Source organism: Geotrypetes seraphini, chromosome 5 (genome assembly GCF_902459505.1).
Source record: "Geotrypetes seraphini chromosome 5, aGeoSer1.1, whole genome shotgun sequence".
In the NCBI taxonomy this organism is placed as follows: domain Eukaryota; kingdom Metazoa; phylum Chordata; class Amphibia; order Gymnophiona; family Dermophiidae; genus Geotrypetes; species Geotrypetes seraphini.
The window spans coordinates 61,859,918-61,881,578 of NC_047088.1; the positions used below are offsets into that span (position 1 = coordinate 61,859,918).

The following is a 21,661-nucleotide window of genomic DNA, read 5'->3' on the forward strand; positions in this document are numbered from 1 at the left end:
TGAACGTCCACCCCCCTCTCAAACCTCCCCCGGTGGTTTGGGACCTTAACGTGGTTCTGGCTCAACTAATGAAACCTCCATTTGAGCCACTAGACAAATGCCATCCAAAATTCCTCACTTGGAAAGTAATTTTCTTACTCGCGCTCACGTCCGCACGGTGGGTTAGTGAGCTACAAGCTCTGGTAGCGGACCCACCCTTCACGGTATTCCATCACGACAAGGTGGTACTCCGCACCCATCCAAAGTTCCTACCTAAAGTAGTGTCTGATTTCCATCTCAATCAGTCCATCGCCTTACCCGTGTTTTTTCCCAAGCCCCACTCTCACCCCGGAGAGGTGGTGCTCCACACCCTTGACTGCAAAAGAGCGTTGGCCTTTTACCTCCAACGCACTCAGCCACACCGGAAAGTCCCACAACTGTTTCTGTCCTTCGACCCAAACCGGTTAGGCCACCCAGTTTCCAAACGCACCTTGTCCAACTGGTTGGCCGACTGCATCTCCTTTTGCTACGCTCAGGCTGGTCTCGAGCTGCATGGTCGAGTAACGGGACCCAAAGTCCGAGCGATGGCAGCCTCCGTAGCGTTCCTCAGGTCCACACCTATTGAGGAAATCTGCAAGGCTGCCACGTGGTCTTCGGTTCATACCTTCACCTCCCACTACTGTCTGGACTCCCTGTCCAGAAGCGATGGCCGGTTCGGCCAATCGGTATTACGAAATCTATTTGCTTAAATTGCCAACTTCCCTCCATCCCTCTTCAGTAAGCTTGGAGGTCACCCACATGTGAGAATATCATGCCTGCTTGTCCTGGGATAAAGCACAGTTACTTACCGTAACAGGTGTTATCCAGGGACAGCAGGCATATATTCTCACAACCCGCCCACCTCCCCGAGGTTGGCTTCTTGGCTAGTTAAGTGAACTGGAGACCACGAGGGGATGCACCCCCTAGTGGAGCAGGAAGGCACGCATGCGTGGAGCAGCAGAGCAAACTTAAATCTTCAATCAAGTTTGCTTGAAAATGCTTCCGCATCGGGGCTCCGTAGATGACGTCACCCACATGTGAGAATATATGCCTGCTGTCCCTGGATAACACCTGTTACGGTAAGTAACTGTGCTTTTTTAGCAAAGTATCGACAGTGTTGGGATTTTTATTCTCTGTAGTAACTCCCTTGTGATAAGGCAAAATTCATACTACAATCTAAAGAAAAGAATAGCTATTTACATTACTCAAGTTTCCATCAGGTGCAGCTTAAAAAGAATTTGCTGCATAGTCAATTCTTATGACTAAGACGCTTATGTACCTCACCATCAGGTTACTACTATGGCACTCAAATTTCAACAAAGAGAAAACCCTATCAAACATATAAGAGAAGGATATCCTAAATCAAAACTTCACCACCGTGAAGATTTCTTAATGACTGGTATAAGAAGCTGGTATGTACCATGACATTTTCACATTTGTCAAATGAGATATGTAGTATCATTAAAAGACATTGGCACATTTTGACACTCTATCAATGTTTTAGGCACAATAGACCGATTATAGCATTTTCTCGTGGTCAAAGTATACATGATAAACTTGTACCTTCAAGTTTCAAGTTTTTATTGGACTTTGATGAATCGTTTATTTAGTTTTACTAAGCGAGATACAACAATCAAAAATTAATAAATATAAACATATATTTTTACAATTTAAATAATGGGGTAGATAATTAGACATACAGACCAACTAATACAAAAGAGGAGAGGGGATAGAACTACAGTTTAGTATTTTTAAAGTTCAGAGGAGAGACATATATGGAAAGAACAATAGGGTGGGGAATCTAAAAAGAGAAAGAAGAGAAAAAAAAAACTATAAGGTAGAAGAATGAAAAAAAAAGGGTACAATTAGAAAAACAAATTTTGTACATGAACTGAACGTAGATTAAGGGCTCCTTTTACTAAGCTGCGTTAGGGCTTTAATGCGCAGAATAGCACGTGATACATTACCGCACGCGCTAGACCTTAACGCCAGCATTGAGCTGGCATTAGCTTTTCCGCATAGCATGTGGTAATTTCCTGCGTGCGCTAAAAAACGCTAGCGCACCTTAGGAGCTCTAAGGGTTAAAAGCATCTTTAAAAAAGGTTATATTCATACCGAGCATCAACCCTGTGGTTTATGCTCCGTTTGTGATCATTCCCTGCTTATTTCTATATTTACATATCCCAAAATGGATAGGAATTACACACTTAACTTTTCAAGCAACTGTAATACAGAATTTGTCCATGCAAAATGCTTTATATTGGTAAAGCCAAAAGGAAAATTAAAACCCATATTATCAAACTTCGTAGCTGCATACCTTTTACAAAGGTGCGCTAGTGTTTTTAGCTCACGCACCCAAAAAACTCAAGAGGAGGCAGTAGCGGCTAGCATGCGGGGCATTTTAGCACGTGCTATTCCGCACATTAAGGCCCTAACGCACCTTTGTAAAATGAGCCCTTAGTCAATCATTGAATTGACTTGGAACACACAATTAAAGACTTGAAATATGTTATGTTCCAAACATTCAAACTTCACCGGAGGGGAGAAGATTTGAATCTCACTCTACTTCGAGCTGAACAAAGTAATTTTTTTAAAATCAACACAATTGCCCCCTTTGGGTTAAATTTAGAAATAGATTTTATTCCTTTTTTTATAGTTTAACAACCTCTATGTTCTATATTATATTTATTTTGCTTATCTGTGCTCCTTTTTGGGCCAAATTTACATATCCTTTCTAACTATCAGTAAGAGTCTTAAGGCTAATTTATTCAGATAGTCATGCTGGTTTCAGTGCTGACTTTATTTAATATTGTACACACATTTAGGTTTATATGCAAGTTGTTTTAATTCTTCATAATTGATCATAATTGGGGTTAGGCCATTAGGACAGACGCAATTCTGTATAGGATGCTGGTGTGCGATTCTCAGCAGCCGCTTAGGCTGCTGCTGAGACCGGCTTCCTATACAGAAATTCCCCTTAAGATCTACATCATTGCTAAATGATTTTGTTTTACTTTCTGGTGTTTATCTACGGAACTGTTGCACATTCATATTTAATCACATATTTTAGATTCATATCCTTGAACACAACTTTCATACATTTTGTTCATTATAGTAATTAAATATTCACATTGGACACTTTCATATATTGTAACCTCTTTTCCACGTTGCATCACTTATTCATATCTTTTGTATTCATACATTGACATTTGGTACACTCTCATTCAGCTTCTAATTCTACATTTTTTGTCATATAAAAAATTTATTTTGTGTAACCATATTCTCTGCTGTACATAACTTTTATCTATAACTTTTTTTTGACAGCACTATTAATTTTCATTTATTGTTGGGTTCAAAATTTCATCTTTTCTTCACTCATTTTTATTATTTTTGTTTCACTCACTCACAGAGTTCACATCACTGATGTCTCAGTTTAGTTGTTTCTATCTGTTTGGTCAGCAGCATTTAGTTTTGGCATTTTTTAACTTTTTGCCTCAATTGGCTTTCCGTAGTCTGACTCAAGACTTCTGACCTCATCATATTGAGCCCTTTTATTTTCCTTCTCAACACAGAGTTCTTTGTGTATAGATTGTCAGCCTGCTGTGGTGTGCTGTCATCTTGCTCTTATTCAGTCAAAGTGAGTATTCTAGCTCCTATTGTTTGTTTATGGCTTAATTGAGAGAATCTACATATGTTTAAAAACCTGGGGTTTAACTTCTTCCCCTTAGCGTTCTTTATATACTTTATTGCCAGCCTGCTGAAGAGTGCTGTCACCTTGCACTACTTTAAGATTTATCTTTAATCTTATCTATTGTTTTGCCTTTTGTCTTTGTTTTGTTCTATTTCTATCATTTAAATTTCTCCAGAATTCTACTGTTCAACGGCTCCCCCTTCTGCTTCTATTCCTTTCTCTCCTCTCTTCTACCTTCCAAAGTATTTAGATCAATGCTGTCTTGTTAAAATGTTTATTTTATTTTTATTTTTCCTCTAACTCTACTTTTCACTTCTCTATTACCCTCCAGGTACTTTAGTTAGATTGTGAGCCTTCGGGACAGTAAGGGAATTTTTCAAGTACCTTTCTTATTTCTAATCTTAATGTATATTTTCTGTAAACCGCTTAGAACCTAACGGATGTAGCGGTATATAAGAAATAAATTACATTACATTTAAGTGTTTTCTTAGCTTTTTTTAGGTCCGGAACCCTTATTGTTTTTTATCTTGATGTCGGAGTTTTAACTTTGACTGAGTTTTATACTGAAGCACTTAAGGCTTATCTTTCTTCTCCTCTGTTGTGTGGCATTTCAGCATATGAGATTGCCAGCACTTTAAAATTGCGCCATAATTTTTTTTTTCTTTGCCCACTTTGTTTCCCTATTGTGCTTTGTACAGACTGTGTCTGAATTCAAGAAAGCCTGGGATAGGCACATGGGATCTCTGCTGCCTCAACACTCTGAGGTTGTGAATTCAATTCCAGCCTGCTCCTTGTTACTGTCTCTTCTGTGTTTTGATGTACAGTGCTGTGTATGTCTACTAGTGCTATAGAAATGATTAGTAGTAGCAGTCACTCAATCCCTCCATTGTCTCAGGTACCTCAGTTAGATTGTGAGCCTGCAGGATCAGATAGGGAAAATACTATTCAATGTATTGTAATCGCTTTGGATGAATCTCTTCATGAAAAGGCAGTAAATACACATAGCAACCACTGTGGGAACTCATATCAGCCATATTGAGTAGTGAGAATACACGGGGCAGGAGCATAGGCGAATCGCTCTTGCCCTAGCTCACCACTGAACCGGGCTTAGGAGAGGGCTGTGATGGATCTGAGAGAGGGAAGACTCTAATATAATCCGAGACCCCCATTTTCAGGCTAATTTTTGGTCCAAAAATCTAGGTTTATGCTTGAGTATAAACAGTATATATAAATTTCTTTTACTAATTATCCCCTTCTTTTACTAAGGCGTGCTAGCCGTTTTAGCACACGCTAAACGCTAACGTGTTCATTATATTCTATGGACGCGTTAGCGTTTAGCGCACGCTAAATCGGCTAGCCCACCTTAGTAAAAGGACCCCTATTTTTGTACTCTAAGATTACCTAACATTGACAAAGTATTTTTTTCCCCCCCACAGGAGAAACTGGTTTCTACCAATTTTTTTTTTTTTAAAGAAATGATGACACGACTTAGACCAGTAAGTTTTAAAAACACGTGACATTTGCACTCTTTCAATAATACTCAGTAAACGAAAGATCCTTGTTTAGTGTTAAGGTACTGAAGAAGTTCTTTTAATTGTCATCTCACATTCTCTTCTTTTCCTTCACAGTCCAGTAAGAAATGTACCGTAATAGGTGGTTCAGGATTTCTCGGGCAGCACATGGTGGAGAGACTGCTGGAAAAGGGTTACACTGTCAATGTGTTTGATATCCAAAAGGGTTTCGAAAATGAAAAAGTTAATTTTTTTATTGGCGACCTATGCAATAAAGAGGTAATACAAAATGAATGAAATTTTATTTATTTATTTAATTTTTTTTTTTACCTTAAATAAACATTTGTATGCTGTACCTTTAATTTGTTTTATGGAAGTCTTCCTTGAACATGGAGTCAGCAGTAAACTCCAAACACCACCACGTGCTTATTGCTCTGTCTGATTCTGAAGGATCTTATTGTTCCTGATCCTCTTAGAACATATACATGCTCTAGTATCGAGGCAGTATAACCTCTTGCACATCAGCACACACAAGAAATCTCGGGGTTTTTTTCTGAAATGTACTTTATTGATTAAATATAGCTAATTTACTCAACAGTTTATAGATTTTCAGAAGCTTACTTCTCTGAGGCAAGAGACTTCAAATTTTGAAAGAACGTAGCTGGAGATGAAGGCGGAGTTCTAGAGAGAAAAGGCTTGGTGGAAAAATTGGCAGGCAGATGGAAGTACTTTTGAGGTGAGATGCTGAATTATGCAGTAGTAGTAATAGTGAAAGGAGAGGTAAAAAAGCAAGCTCACTGCAGGGGAGCAAAGGAGCATATGCTCCAAAGACTGAGAACGACTGACTTGCAGTATTAGAAGAGAGCAAGAAGAACACCCACAAGATCAGAGGGTGAGGTGAAAGGATCAGTAGAGACAGAGCCTGAGACCAAATTGCAGAGGTCCTGCACCACTGGCTGACCTATCACAACAAAATTGGTAACGATGATCAGGAAATATTTTTGCATTTTGCTAAAGGTAAACAATATTGCGATTTTCTTATTGGTGGCCATCTTGGATTTTTAGTGATCTTTTTTTCTAAACCCTCCGCTTCCTGTTTTTCCAAAACTGCAATTTTTGCCTCCAAACTTATTGGGGTGGGGTCCTTGTGGTGTAGTAAGGGAGGGCGGAGAGGGGGGCAGTCTGTTTCGGGCGCCGTCTTGGTAAGGGCACCAATACTCCTCTCCGCCCCCTGCTCGTACCCATTCCTCCCCCCACCTTGTGCACACCTTCACTTCCCCCCAAAAAAACTGTACCTCTGGCTCTGTGCTGGCACAAGCAGCAACTCCAACCTTCTGCTCGTGCCAGCATGGGCTCTCTGACATCACTTTTGGGCCCTGCACCTAGGAAATGACGTCAGAGGGAGAACCGATGCGGGCAGCAAGTTGGTGATGCTGCTCACAATACACATAGAAGTGCGAGGGAAGGGAAGAGGCATGTGCACATGCCAGAGGGGACAGGGAAGAGGCACCAACACCCTGGGTGCCTCTCTCCCTTGCTACAGAAAATGCAGGAGGTGTACTTTCACAAACCATGAAAGCAGAATAAACAACGAAGGTGACGGACGGTGTTCAATCTCGTTTACTCCTCCGAGAGCAGTGCACACTGTAGGCAGCCACAGAGGAGTACTATTTGTTGCTGTTATTTTCAAAGATTCAGTATATATATATGGAAACACAGTTTATCAATTGAAGTCTGAGTACCCACATAAATATCATCTTGTCACACATTCAGACTCCTGAGGCAGGCCCAGTTGGGGCCGAAACATGATCGTGTCGAGTCTTAAGATTTAATAAACGAGATTGAACACCATCAGTCACCTTCGTTGTTTTTTTCTGCTCTCACCCTTGCAACACCACTGGGTCCTTGGGCTCTTCTGTTCCAAATTCAGGAGTGCTGTCTGTACACCATGTGCTGTGTGGTGCAAACAGGAGAGGCGGGAACACAAAGCCTAACCTCTCCCCTATCAAAGCAGGTGACAGAAAGGGCAGCTAGTTTGTTTGGGTGGCATTTTCTATTTTTGGGGCCCAGCAAAGTTGTCATTTCCATGCGAAAGGATGCAGACGCCCCACAACCAGTGAAACGCAGGTTTAAGTCATTTGAGGGTGACTCCGTGCTCTATGGTCAGGAACCCCTTTCAGATTTATGCAATTTTTTTTTTTTTTGCCCTGTCAGAACAGCCGTGCTTCTACTGCACAGTCAAACTGCACCTTGGACTTGTCTCTTAGTGGCTTTGCCTTACTAAGTGATTCCTGTTAGCAGACCCTGTTCTTTGCGATGTTGGTGATCAGTTTGCTGACCCCTTGTTTTCTGGTAGCCTTTCCTATGGCTAAGGACCTTAGCCAGCATGCCAGATCTGTGGATCCTTATGTGGTTTTCCACCCTGGGGACGATCACATGGTTCTGCATGTCTTTAAGTCTGCTACCTTACTAAATCTCTTATGGAGTCTCTGTATGAGCTCAATTTGAACCCACATCCTGCTCTACCTCCTCGTCTGCCACATTTTCTTGTCATCCTGATAGTGACAGTCTGCTCTCGGGGCACGGGCTCCTCTGGTAGGGGTTCTCAAAGTATTGAGTGTCATGTCCCATCTGTATCATCTGCCACCTTCAGTGGGCTTCTCAATTGTGCAGTTGTCTAAGAACACCTTCCTTCCTGCGCAGGTGGAATGCAGGACCACCGTGTGGATGTAGTTCTCCTTAGACTCTGAAGCAGGAGGGACTGTTTATTATCCATATTATTCTATAATGCAAAGAGATAGCTAGAATATTTATCAGTATCTTGTTTTCCAAATTATATGAAATCCAGAAATTTAAGGAATACTGTTGTTTTTCTTCTGTAATCTCAGGAAGAAAACACCTGTGTTCAAATCAAGAGGCTCATTATTCTCTTTTCTGGTCTCTCTCTCTTTCTCTAGGACCTGTTACCAGCATTGCAGGGGGTGAGTGTTGTGTTCCACTGTGCATCTCCAGCTCCTTCCAGTGATAACCGGGAGCTCTTCTTCAAGGTCAATTATACAGGCACTAAAACTGTCATTGAAGCTTGCAAGGATGCTCAGGTCCAGGTAAAGAGAATTCATGTGCTGGGGGGAGAGGAGACGTATCCATTGTATCTGTTCATCAAGTGCTGTATATTTCCAAATATTAAGTATCTAAAACAGTACACATAGATTTGCATAAAAATATCAAAGAACATTTCTAGTTATAAGATGATTAAAAAAAAAAAAAAAAAAAGATGAATACAAATTTGGTCATTTTGACTTGTGTTGATAGATCGAAGGCAGATAATTCTTGCTGAATTTCCATTACTCTTCCATGTGTCATTCTTGTATATTGTATGACATAGTTAGTCTCATGTGCATTTTTTGTTTGTTTGCTACATCCCTTAATCTCTGAGATTAAAATTAAACTAAACTAAAACCTAACTTTATATACCGGGTCTTCAACTAGAAGAAGCTCAACACGGTTAACAATAAGTTTAAAAATAAGCTAAAATATAAGAGGATTAATTTTCAAAATGTATAGCAAATAGAAAAGTTTTTATGGAAAGATTGGAAAGAGCTGGGACACCTCAAAATTAAAGGAAGTTCATTCCATAATTGGGGAAATTTAAAAGCCAGAGAAAGGCTACATTTCTTGATTCCCTGAATTCCTTTCCTTCGAAGGGAGGGAAAGTTTAAATCGTTGAGTGCCTCTCGCATATGAAAATCTATAAATATTCCATAGAAGAGGAACAAGAGGAATAAAAATAACATATACAATTTAAAAAATAATACATAAACATTTAAACGATTTTGAGATAAACCGGGAGCCAATGGAGACTCAAAAGCAAAGGAGTCACGTGGTCGAATTTGCTTTTTCCATAAATCAACTTTGCAGCGGTATTCTGAATCAATTGTAGTCTTTGAAGGCAGATCTTTGTGATGCCGAGATAATTGGCATTACAATAATCTAGCCGAGATAGTATAATTGATTGGACCAAGACAGAAAAATTGACGTTGATGGAAAAGAGATCTAACCTTCCTCAGCATTCATAAACTAAAAAAACATTTCTTAACCAGAGAGTTTATTTGATCCTTAAAGGTAAGGGAAGAGTCAAAAAGTATTCCCAAAATCTTGGAGGAGAACTCAATTTTTATAATCAAATAAATGTACTGGGCTTTCCTTAAATCCTAAATCTTGCCTTGTTTGAGCTCACAAAGGTATGTGAGAAGTAAAGTATATTGCTTGGTGTACAGCCCAGATAAGAGCAGCATCAGTGCGTTAGAGACAGATGATTCTGACTGCTAACACAGCACTAGAAAGGGATGTTTCATAAGGTCTAACTTGTTTTGATCATGTTGCCCTTTATGAAGAAACTGCTCTGGCTTCCCATTGCTTTTAGAATTAAGTTTAAACTTGTATTTCTTGTTTATAAAATACTGGCTATTATGGCACCTTTCTACTTGACAAATCTTTATGAGGACATCAACATAACATATGTTCATATAAATCTGTAATAATGTTGTGAGCCTGTGACACTGAGCAACTTCCCTTTTCAAAACCCAGCATGCATCAAAAACAAGAGGGAGAAAAGGCCTAAGATTAACATAGCAGTATGAACCAAATAAACTTTCATTTTAATACTTTCACTGGCAATAAAAACTCCCTCACATAACAGCACAGGTTTAAGAAAATGGGCAAAGTCAAACAGAAGCACATTCAAGGACTTAGCTGAAAAAGATGACTCTGAGCTCCAACGCTGTCATGTCTTTCAAAACTTCCCAACAAGTGACCTTGTTTCACCAAAAGATTTGGCTCATCAGGGGAACAATCCAGCCTTGAAAAGTGCAGCCGCGCCCTGACCAGCCCTGAGGCAACTAATCAGCATAAAATCCACATCATTTCTGGTTTGTGTTAACCAATCAATAGTCAAGCTGACTCGCTTCAAAAAACCTTTCTATTTGACTCAAGTATTGTGTCTTAATGTCCCATCTTGTGCTTCGAGATCGAAAGGCAGACAGCCTCATCTCATTAAATTGCGCACTATTAAGACTCAAAATGCAGTATTTTTGATTGCTGGACACCATTCATGGAACAATTTGCTAGAGAATCAAACGTTATTTCTGATGTACTGCACTTTAGAAAACACTTGAAAGCATATAGTTATTTATTCAGACTTCTTGACCTGGATTATGAATAGCAGTTTATATAATGTAGAGTAATGTGGTCCTTATTCTGTATGGTCCTGATTCTGTATAGGACGCCGGTATCGGCGGCTGCTGATTGCATGTCAATCATTTTGCAGGCCTACATTTCAGGCATCTGTCTCGCATCTCCGTAGACACGTAGTGATGTTTAAACCCGCCCAAGGCCACTTCGGGGCTAAGCCATGCCCATGACCCGCCTTGGGTGTGCTTAAGTGTCGCTACCTGTCTACATAGATGCGCTCCGGAGGCCTACAATGTCCCGGAGAGATTTTTTTTAAAAAAATGTGTGTCCTGATTAGCTGGCAGACGGTGATAGGACACCTACTGCCGCCTGCCATCGGGATGCACATTTTACAGAATCGGGCCCTATGTGTGTTTCATTTATGTGAAGTTATTTGTTTTCAATTATGTGTGTTTTTTTTATTGTAATCCACCTAGTTAATATATAGACTAGAAATGCTCAAAATAAATAGAAGTGCACACTGCTACGATTTTAATTTAAAACACTTTTAAGAAGGATCCATGTCGTCACACTTTATTAAATAGCTCAAGGTCTAGTCCCCTGATTCTGAAAGTATTCTACTGGAAAATATTTCAATGTGTAAAATTGCATAAATGTTATACATATAAAACTTTGCACATAATAACCAGGACTAACTGTGAGTGGGATCAGGGAGCACTTAGCATAATTTATGCATATATGTTTGAAAATGTATTTGTAAATTAAATACTGAAAATTTGTGTGTTCTGAAGAGCAAGTATAAATGCCTGTGCATAATCTCCCTGGTATTATTTTCAAAGCTGAAGTATGTACATACCTAAGTGCACACAGGAAAAAGTGTAAGAAATACTTTTATGTGTACAGGCAGTTATAAAATTATTTCCTTGTGTTTCTGGTTATTAGAAAACATGTGTCTCTCCTTTCCACAGAAACTAGTTCTTACAAGTAGTGCCAGTGTGGTCTTTGAAGGTACCGACATTAAGAATGGAACTGAAGACCTTCCTTATGCCAAAAAGCCCCTTGACTACTACACAGAGACCAAAATCTTACAAGAGAAGGTACAGTGTGTGCCACAGTCGGTCACTATAAGAATTTGCATACGTGATTCAGCTGCTTGATTGGAAGTAGCACTAACACACAGAGTTCTGCCCCTAGTTCTGACTCCCCCAGTGTGATATTTCTGAAGAATGTAAAGATAGTTATGTAGGACTGAGCTCCGAAAGCTTGTAAACACACCGTTACTAAGCTGTAAAAGCGACGCAGGTTTGAATTTAAAAGTGGGCTACAGAATCATGTCTGAAAAGGAAAAACCTTATTATGGATGAGCAGGCCCAACAGACCGAGGCTACTTACTTTTTCAACCTTAAAAAAACTGTCTGATACTCTTGAAGCTTTGGGATTTATGGTATTAAAATGAAGAGAAAATAATTGATCATAGCTGTTATTCTAAATCCATATTTGTATGGGGATGTTCCTATGACTCTTCCAGAGGCTTTATTCAGAAATCTAGATTTGTCTATGTTCTGTACCTACAGAAGTCTTTATTGAATAAAGCCCCTAACGGTAGAATGTTAGGCAAAAGCAAGGGGAACAGAATATAGAATGATTTGGTTTAAAAAAAAAAAGTTTCATTTTGTGATTGTGGACTTCCTTATATTACCATCTTTCCTTTTATGTTGCAGGCAGTGCTAGGGGCAAATGATCCAGAAGGGAATTTCTTAACCATTGCAATTCGTCCCCATGGGATATTTGGCCCCAGAGATCCTCAGCTTGTCCCTATCCTAGTTGAAACAGCAAAGCGTGGGAAAATGAAATTCATGATTGGGTGAGCAAAAATATGATTCAATGATCATGGGACATTCTTGCCAGGATTTTATGTCCACTGGAAAAATGTACTTCTGCACAATGTATTTTTTATATTTCTGTGAGAATGTGATCATACTAACCCAGATGCTGCTGAGAAAAGAACAAAACGTCTTAAGAAAAGCTCCACTGGATGGCTCTCATTCAGCCTCCTCTAGAAATATTCACATAAACAAGTGTAGAAAGTCTCAATGTCCCTAGTACAGGCTCCCTGTTGGCCAGGAAGTCTCATCTCAAAGAAAAGTATTTCTGAAACAAACACATCTCCCACATCTCTATCACTGGCTCAGTGGCGAACCTAGCATATGTGACACCTGGGGCCCATCGTTTTTTGACACCCCCCCCCATTTGTACGAAAAACATAATTTTTAGTAACAAGCCACATGTCACACATGAGTACCTAGGAAATGGCAGCATCTTACATACTGCAGTGAGCAGTACAACATCAATACACCCATTGTAAAACTAAACAAGCCAGACTAGTATAGATCAATCCTGCAGTCAATCCTAACAAAAAACCATGTCTTTCGAACACACAGAACACAGAAAACACCTTCGCCTAGTATGGAATATGTAATCACAAACTAACCCCTCCCTCTTTTACAAAACTGTAGTGTGGATTTTAGTCATGGTGGTAACAGCTCTGACCTCATAGAATTCTGAGCATCAGAGCTGCTACCACCATGGCTGGCGCTAAAAAACACTCCACAGTTTTGTAAAAGGGGGGGGGATAAAATAGAAATACATAGACAAAGGTTAAATTGAATCAGTAAGAAGCTGGACTCTGCATACAGTGCACAACAGAAACAGTAACACATGTCTTCTAAAGCAATAAATAAATAGAAAATTTTTTTCTACCTTTGTCTTCTGTGGTTTCTGCTTTCCTTATCTTCTTGTAACTCTCTTCCTTCCATCCACTGTCTGCCGTCTCTCTTCCCCTATATGGCATCTTCTCTCCTTCTATGCCCCTTCCAGAAACTGTATGCCTCCCCCTTCCATCCCTCCTTTCACCCCCATTGGTCTGGCATCTCTCTCCTCTCCTTCCCTCTTCCACACCTCTCCTCTGCAATCCCTTTCCCTGTTTTCCCTCATTTTCCTTTTCAATTTATTTTCTGCATCTGTCTAGATTACGTTCTTACTACCCTCTCATCAATGTCCTTTTTTACTGTCTACCTAAAGCTTGCCACCTCTTTCCCGCACCCCTCCAGTGTTTCCCTAACTCAATCCTTTCCCCCCATCATGTGCCCTCCTTTTATTTATCCCCTTATTCCATCATGTACCCTCTTTCTCCAACCCTTCCATCTAATACCTTCTCCTCTCTCTGTCCACTTCCATCCAGCATCTGCTCTCCTCTTTCTCTCCTCCCATTTCCTTCCTGCATTTGCTCCCTTATCTCTCCCATCTGCACTTCCATCCAGCATAGGCTCCAATCATCCAATGTCTGCCCTTTCTCTCTCCATCCACCCGTCTTCAATCAGCATCTGCCCCCTTTCTTTCCCGCCAATATCCTTCCCCCTTATGTCTCTCCCCTTTCTCTGTACATCAATTCTATCAGCATCACCCTTCCATACCACCCTGCCTCCTTTCTTTCCCTCCACCACTCTTCCATTCCAGCAATCTTGCTCCTTTCTCTCCCTTCATTCAGCAAGGTCCCACGATGACTGTAGCTGCTGGCTGCCAGTCCACCCCACTTCGACGTACTTGCTCTGGAGTGGACTCAGCAGCCGCATGCTGGAAGGTCCCGCGATAACTTGTCTGCTGGCTCTGCTCCGGAAGAAGTAAGTTACATCGGAGGGGGTGGACCCGGCAGATGCAGGGAGTTGTGGCAAAGTCCCACAATGACTGCATCTGCCGGGTCCACCCCTTCCGACGTAACTTACTTCTTCCGGAGCAGAGCCGGCAGATGAGTCATCACGGGACCTTCCTGCACCTCAGCGCAGCTGCCTACTCTGCTGCAGAAAAAATAAGTCAGAGGTAACGTGACCATTTATTTTTTTCATCAATAGGGGACATCTATTAATTGACTGTGTATTCTTTCTTTCTGCACTCAGACCTAACAATTGTCCCTTTCTATTCCCTCCTCCTTCCTTCCCATGTCCTTAGTGCCTCCTTCCTGTGTCCATGGTGCCCCCAGTGTTTCCTTCCCATGTCCTTAGTGCCCCCAGTCCCTCCTTCCTGTGTCCATGGTGCCCCATCCTGTGTCTTTAGTGCCCCCAGTGCCTCCTTCCTATGTCCATAGTGCCCCCAGTGCCTCCTTCCTATGTCCATAGTGCCCCCAGTGCCTCCTTCCTGTGTCCATAGTGCCCCCAGTGCCTCCTTCCTGTGTCCATAGTGCCCCCAGTGCCTCCTTCCTGTGTCCATAGTGCCCCCAGTGTCTCCTTCCCGTGTCCTTAGTGCCACCAGTGCCTCCTTCCCGTGTCCATAGTACCCCCAGTGCCTCCTTCCTGTGTCCATAGTGCCCCCAGTGCCTCCTTCCTTTGTCCATAGTGCCCCCATTGCCCCGTCCTGTGTCCTTAGTGCTCCCAGTGCCTCCTTCCTGTTCCATGGTGTCCCCAGTGCTTCCTTCCCGTGTCCATGGTGCCCCCAGTGCCTCCTTCCCGTGTCCTTAGTGCCCGCAGTGCCTCCTTATGCCCCCCCACTGCCTTCCAGATTTTCTCCACCCCCAAAGCCAGCCTGCCTGTCTGCCTACCTATCTCCCTCCCTTCCTGCTGCGCTAAAGAGAGCCAGTTTGCCTGCCTACATCCTGCACTACTATAATGGAAAAAAAAAAGCGCCTCTCCCCTTACTTTCTCCCGGTCCGCGCCTGCAATCGTACCTCCATCCGTCGACAAGAAGTCTTTCCGACGTCAATTCCGACGTCGGAGAGGACGTTCCGGGCCAGCCAATCACTGCCTGGCTGGCCCGGAACGTCCTCTCCGACGTCTGAATTGACATCGGAAAGACTTCTTGTCGGTGGGGGAGGTAGGATTGTAGCAGTGCAGCCGGGGGAAAGGAAGGGCAGGAGGACCTGGCCAGCTGTGCAACCCCCCAAGCCATGCACCCAGAGCGGACCGCCCCCTCCCCCTTGGTACGCCACTGCACTGGCTTAGCATTTTATTGATTGATTTATCGGTGTTCCATCTTCTGTTTATTGAATCACTGCCTTCCTACTTTGCATGCTATTTCCCCTCATTTGCATGTGCATATCAGATCGGGTGCGGATCGGGCAGAAGATTAGTGAATCGGGTCGGGGTCTCAAACTGGTTGGGACACGATCGGTGAGCTTAGTGAATCTAGCCCTGATACCCTAAAGCTGACAGGAGCCATAATAGTGGAGAGGGTAGTCTCCCACTTGGAGTGGAATTGAATTAGGATTAAGTAATTGTAATTGGTTATCCTTAATAAAACGGCAGATGTGTTTAAATTGAGACCACAGAAACAGGGTGATGGATGGGTGACTTACCCAACACATGGGATCTGAATGTACTCAGGTTTGAAGGAGTCTGTTCCTTGATAGTGACCAGTGACATGGGTGCAGAAGTCAATCTGTAGCATTATTTGAGACTGTCCTCTCATATTAGGGGAAGAGCATGTTTGCATTGAATTGGTTTTTCTTTTGCTTGATGTTTTTGGTTAAGGATTGTCCTTTTCGTTTGTGCAGGGATGGCAAGAACTTAGTAGATTTTACCTATGTACAGAACGTGGTTCACGGACATGTACTTGCTGCAGAACACCTTAGGAAAGATTCTCCATTATGTGGAAAGGTAAGATTATTTTAGTTTTTATTTGTTGCTGGTGGTGTAACATTCAGAAAGCAGGTAAAAGCCTGGATGTTCTTGTAAGCCTTTAAAGACACACATCAAGACTAGCTGCACATAACTTATTCAACCGTACATGTACTTTATCCCACTGCTTATACCCTACCCATTTTGTCTGCCTATTGGTCCCAACTACTTATGTCCCCTCTGTTACCTAGTAAGATATTTCATTGGTACTATGCTGAACTTATTAAAAACAGGACAAAAAAAGGAAAATCCAGAACTGTATAAAGTTCCATGTTACAGAAAATGGTGAAACTAAATCAACAAAATTCAAAATAGTATATAGAGTACTCAACACACTTATTGCACTTACATAGCCTACTAATAATGGCCTCAATCTTGCATCAGTTAATAAATGAATCGCAGCATTTTTATCATTTAAACATTTTTCTACAAAACTACATTGGGTGCTTATTATAATACAAAGATATGCCATGGGAATTCTATGAGCGTCGGAACAGTTGCCGCCGCTGCCGGAGCTAAAACCCACGCTACGCGTCAGTAAAGAGGGGATTAATTGGCACCGATAATTGGCATTTAACTCATAATTAATATTAATTGAATATTTTATTTATTTATTTATTCCATTTTCTATACCGTTCTCCTAGGGGAACTCAGAACAGTTTACATGCATTTATTCGGGTACTCAAGCAGTTTTCCCTCTGTCCCAGCGGGCTTACAATCTATCTAACGTACCTGGACAATGGGGGGATTAAGTGACTTGCCCAGGGTCACAAGGAGCAGCATGGGTTTGAACCCACAACCTCAGGGTGCTGAGGCTGTAGCTTTAACCACTGCGCCACACTCTCCCCATTGGTAGGCACAATTCTATAAAAGTTAGGTTCCTTGTCCAAAGCAACGTTCTAAAAGTAGGTTTGGTTAGGGGCAGATCATAGGCATTTTTTGAGTTATGCACACAATTATAAATATGAACTTATGTGCACCTAATCTAAGCACAAGCGTTTAGTCCAAGAAAGTCCTGTCGTAAAAATGGTGCACCTAAATATGGACACTCCTCCTCCTTCCAGCCAAACTCGTTGCTCTTCACAAAGCCATGGGCAATTCTGATATCAGAGGGAGGATGTCATTGACATAATACTAGCTAGCAGTGTAGTGGCCCTGGATGGGAAGAAAGTTGGTGGCTCTCCTTCAGCTTATTTGGATCCAATGTGGCCCTGATTTATAAATTAGTAAAGACCACTGGTTTAGTAAACTGTTGTTGCTGCTGTTTTATATTTTTTCCATCACAATATCAAAGTACCACCCCCAACCTCTAGGAACACAGGTGAAGGACTCTGAATACCTGAGAGTAAACATCTGGTTAGGGGAATGCTTTGCAGCATTGATAGAAAGACCGATGGTATAAACTAAAGGCAAGTCCAGGGAGGGGAACTTTAATTCTATCCTACTGCAATCCTAAGATTGAGGAAAAAATTTACATTTTTGGAAGTACAATGATCCTAAGCACAAAGCAAAAGCAAACTGGAGCAACTCAACAAAAAGAAAATGAATGTCCTCAAATAAAGCAAATTCTTTAACGCATTTTGAATTGATTTGCAGTCTAAATACAATTCAAAATGCGTTAAAATAAGAATTTGCTTTATTTGAAAAGTGTACAACAGTATAAAGATTTGCACTATATATATATACATTATACTGTAGTACACTTTTCATGATTTGTATATATTACATTACATTACAGATTTCTATTCCGCCATTACTTTTCGTGTGTATATATATATATATATATATATACACACGTATGTATATATATATATATATATATACACATACACACGCACACATGTAGTATATAAAATATTGGGATGTATGACAGCACTGCACAGTGTGACATCATTCCTCAAGCTTCATACAATTGGTCAAAGCAATATATGTCTTTTACGATGATTCTTTATATGTCAACCCTTCCCACCCCCACAGTATTCCCAGATTGATATGTATGCCAAGTTGGGTTGAAATCTTTCCATGCGTTAAAATCCGTCCATGCATTTCGGAGTTACTATCAACAAATAACAATAAATAACAATAAATCTGATTATATATATATTTATACATACACATACACACCTGTAGTATATAAAATATTGGGATGTGTAATATTTATTTTAAATTTCTAGCAGTATGTTTAAAATAGAAATGTTCTTTTTTTTTTGTATCCTGCTAAGTGTGTTGCATTTCTTTCTTCAGGCATATCATATCACTAATGATGAGCCAGTCCCTTTCTGGAACTTCCTGTCACGCATCCTAGTTAATTTAAACTATGATGCACCCAAATACCATATTCCATACTGGTTGGCGTATTTTTTGGCCTTTCTCCTCTCACTTGTGGTGCTAGTGCTAAGTCCACTTATCAAGATCAAACCTACCTTCACCCCGATGCGTGTAGCACTTGCTGGAACATTTCACTACTACAGCTGTGAGCAGGCAAAAAGAGACATGGGATATCGGCCAGTGGTTAGCTTAGACGAGGCAGTGGAGAGAACAGTCCAGAGCTATTCTCACTTACAAAGGTCCAGTGAAGAAACAAAAAATCCTACCAGAGACTTTAAATAATTTCTTTAACAGACAAAGTGAGTAGATTTCATCTTATTTCTTGTGGACCTTTACTTAAAAATGGAAACCTTCAATGAATTCTCAACTTGAAATGGTTAACGTTTATTTGGCACATGAAGTAAATAGTTGCATCCTTGACTTGACATCACAACAATATTTATTTTTAATTTTTCTGTCTCTTGAGTCCCATCTGTGACTGACAGTAGGTTCTTTGCATTGGAGCTTCTGGTTTTTATTTGGGTTGGAGACCACCTTAAATATGTGACAGAAGGACCTATTGTATGGTTAAAGAGAAAGTAGTTTCTTTGGTTCTAGTAGCAAAATTTATAATGATGGTTAAAGATCTCAAAAACACATATAGCCTGCTGATTTTACTTCCTGTGGCAAATACATATTTTGCTTGATCTCTCCTAAGAATCCTCTTTATCTCCAGAACCTTATCAGTTGTTTTTAATGATGCTAAAGTACTTTTAGTGCAGTATTGAAATAAAGAGAATGGCTATTTTCTAGTGCTGCCCGATTCAGAGAAAAAAATTCTTGTCCCCTATTCTCTTTAACATCTACATGTCCTCCCTGAAGCTCCTCCAACTTTCCCCCCTTGAAACAATCTACACATACGCTGATGACATCCTTGTCCTCCTTCAAACAGACCAGAACCTCACCAACCTCCACGGGAACATTACATCTTGCATAATGAGACTCCACTCCTGGTCCCTCTCGGTACAGATGAAACTAAATGAATCAAAAACAAAATTACTCTGGCTCGGCCCAAAGTTAGAACACCTGCCCACCATCTTCGCACTACCCACAGGCACTGCTCTGCACCTTGAGTTCTCAAGCAAGGTCCTTGGCATCACTATTGATTCTTCTCTCTCCCTCAACGGCCACCTCAACTCCTTAGCAAAATCATGCTTTTTCAGCCTCCACATGTTGAGGAAAGTAAGATCCTACTTTCGCCAAAAACATTTCGCCGTCCTCATCCAATCCATCATCCTCTCCAAACTTGACTACTGCAATGCCATTTACTTATGCCTAACAAAAAAAAGTCTTCAAAGACTCTAGCTTATCCAGAATACTGCAGCCAAGTTGGTCTTTGCAAAACGCAAATCTGACCATGTTTCCCCATGTCCAATCTTCATTGGCTCCCAGTGATTTCCAGAATCCATTTCAAATGCTCCTGCCTGGCTTTTAAGATCATTCATGGCATCCTTCCTCCCCTAATCCCACTATCCTTTAACTCCTCGAGTCCTGACTCCACCAGACCCACCCAAAGATATAAACTATCCTTCCCCTCTCTACGCGGTATTCTCTATGCAGGTAAACTGGGAAAATCTCTTCTCTTCAAAATCACAGGTCTCTGGAATGACCTTACTATCCCGTTGCGGAACCTGGGCTCTCTACAACTATTCCGCAAGCAACTGAAAACTTGGCTCTTCTCTAACATGTAATTCTATTTTCCCCCTTACTCTTCCATTCTATATATAAGCTCATGTAAACCTTTTCCTTTCTCTTCTTATATTTTAAGTTCTTGTAAACCATGCCGAGCTCCACTTCCGTGGAGAGGATGCGGTATATAAACTTAAGGTTTAGTTTAGTTTAGTTTAGTTTTAATTCGCTTTTACTGCCCAATCTGGCGTTTTTTTCACACCCCCTATACCCTCTCCAATTCCACACCAGCGCTGTGGTGTAAACAAAAAAGACTCTTCCTCTCTCTGGGCTCTTTTTATGAAGCGACGTTAGCGGCTTTATCGCACGTACATTTTTAGCACGCGTTAACCCCGAGCTAGCCAAAAAACTACCGCCTGCTCAACAGGAGGCAGTAGCGGCTAGTGCGCTGTTACGCACGTTAAACTGCTAACACGGCTTCGTAAAAGGAGCCTTCTGTTAGGTCTTAGCTCACACTTGATGTCTAACACCAGTTCTGGCAGGATACAAATTTCAAATCTGACATATTGTAATCACAAAATAGAAAATAAAATTATTTTTTTCTACCTTCCACTGCCATATCCAATATTTGTTTATTTCTCAATGTCTACTATCTCTCTATCTTTCTCCCCCGCCCCCATCCCCATGGGTCAAACCTCTCTATGTCCCTCCATGCAGTATCTTTCTCTTCCTACCCTCCATTATGATGTGCAACATTTCTTTCTTTCTCTCACTCCCTGCCCTACACCCTATGTCCAACATTTCTCCCTCTTTTCTCCATGCACGTCTCCCTTCCCGCCACCATATACAGAATCTCTCTCTCTTCCTCTCCTCTACCCCAACAATTCTTCCTCTCTCTGCCCCCCCCATTTGCAGCATTTTTTCTCCCCTCCCATCCCCCTGTGCAGCAGCTTCCCATCATCCCTGTACAGCAGCACCCCACTAACTCTCCTACCATGAGACCTGACATACTTCCAAGGCCTCCTAAAGTAACTGGTGGTGGCAGTGGACGGTCTGCAGCGGCATCTCTCTGAACGGCTGCTCATGGCCTGTCCCACTAGGGCTTCCCTCTGCCACATCATCAGTGATGCAGCAGAGGGAAGGCCCAAGTGGAGAAAGCTGCGAGCAGCCTGTTGAGAGCAATGCCACTGCTGAATGTCCATTGCCACCATTGCTCTTTGGAAGGCCTTGGAGTTATGTCAGTTCTCAAGGGGGGAGAAGGGTGTTGGTCGCTGAATTGGTGAGTCCTATTTTCTTGGACAACAAATTGATTCGAATCGATTCACTGAAGTGAATCGATGAATCAATTTGAATCGGGCAGCACTAATATTCACCCCAGTAACAGGAATTTTCTGGAGTAAAGACTGGATAAAACAAGATTAGACATGGGAAGAGATCATGAGCCAGAGTGGGGTTATTTTTCACTTTTTTATTTATTTATTCCTCCATATTCCAACACCCAGGGCCAGAAAGATGGCCTCTTCCAAAGTTTAAATCTTCAGCAACCTCTGTTGCTGAGGGTTCATAGACATAATCGCGGAAGACAAAGG

At 41.4% G+C, this 21,661-nt stretch overlaps 1 protein-coding gene across 4 annotated transcripts in view; it reads left to right on the plus strand.

Moving 5' to 3' along the window:
- NSDHL (NAD(P) dependent steroid dehydrogenase-like) overlaps positions 1–21,661 on the plus strand; it is a 36,850-nt gene that overhangs the window by 13,406 nt on the left and 1,783 nt on the right. For 3 of the 4 annotated variants that reach the window (XM_033946722.1, XM_033946718.1, XM_033946721.1), the window contains exons 2-9: positions 3,591–3,655; positions 5,146–5,205; positions 5,338–5,499; positions 8,178–8,324; positions 11,379–11,507; positions 12,132–12,274; positions 15,953–16,055; positions 18,321–18,703. In XM_033946722.1, the coding sequence (XP_033802613.1) occupies positions 5,185–5,205; positions 5,338–5,499; positions 8,178–8,324; positions 11,379–11,507; positions 12,132–12,274; positions 15,953–16,055; positions 18,321–18,686 (1,071 nt within the window). In that variant the 5' untranslated portion in view covers positions 3,591–3,655; positions 5,146–5,184 and the 3' untranslated portion in view covers positions 18,687–18,703. Of the gene's footprint in view, positions 1–1,415; positions 1,431–3,590; positions 3,656–5,145; positions 5,206–5,337; positions 5,500–8,177; positions 8,325–11,378; positions 11,508–12,131; positions 12,275–15,952; positions 16,056–18,320; positions 18,704–21,661 lie in introns of those variants that run through there. The other variant, XM_033946720.1, reaches the window with a different exon arrangement.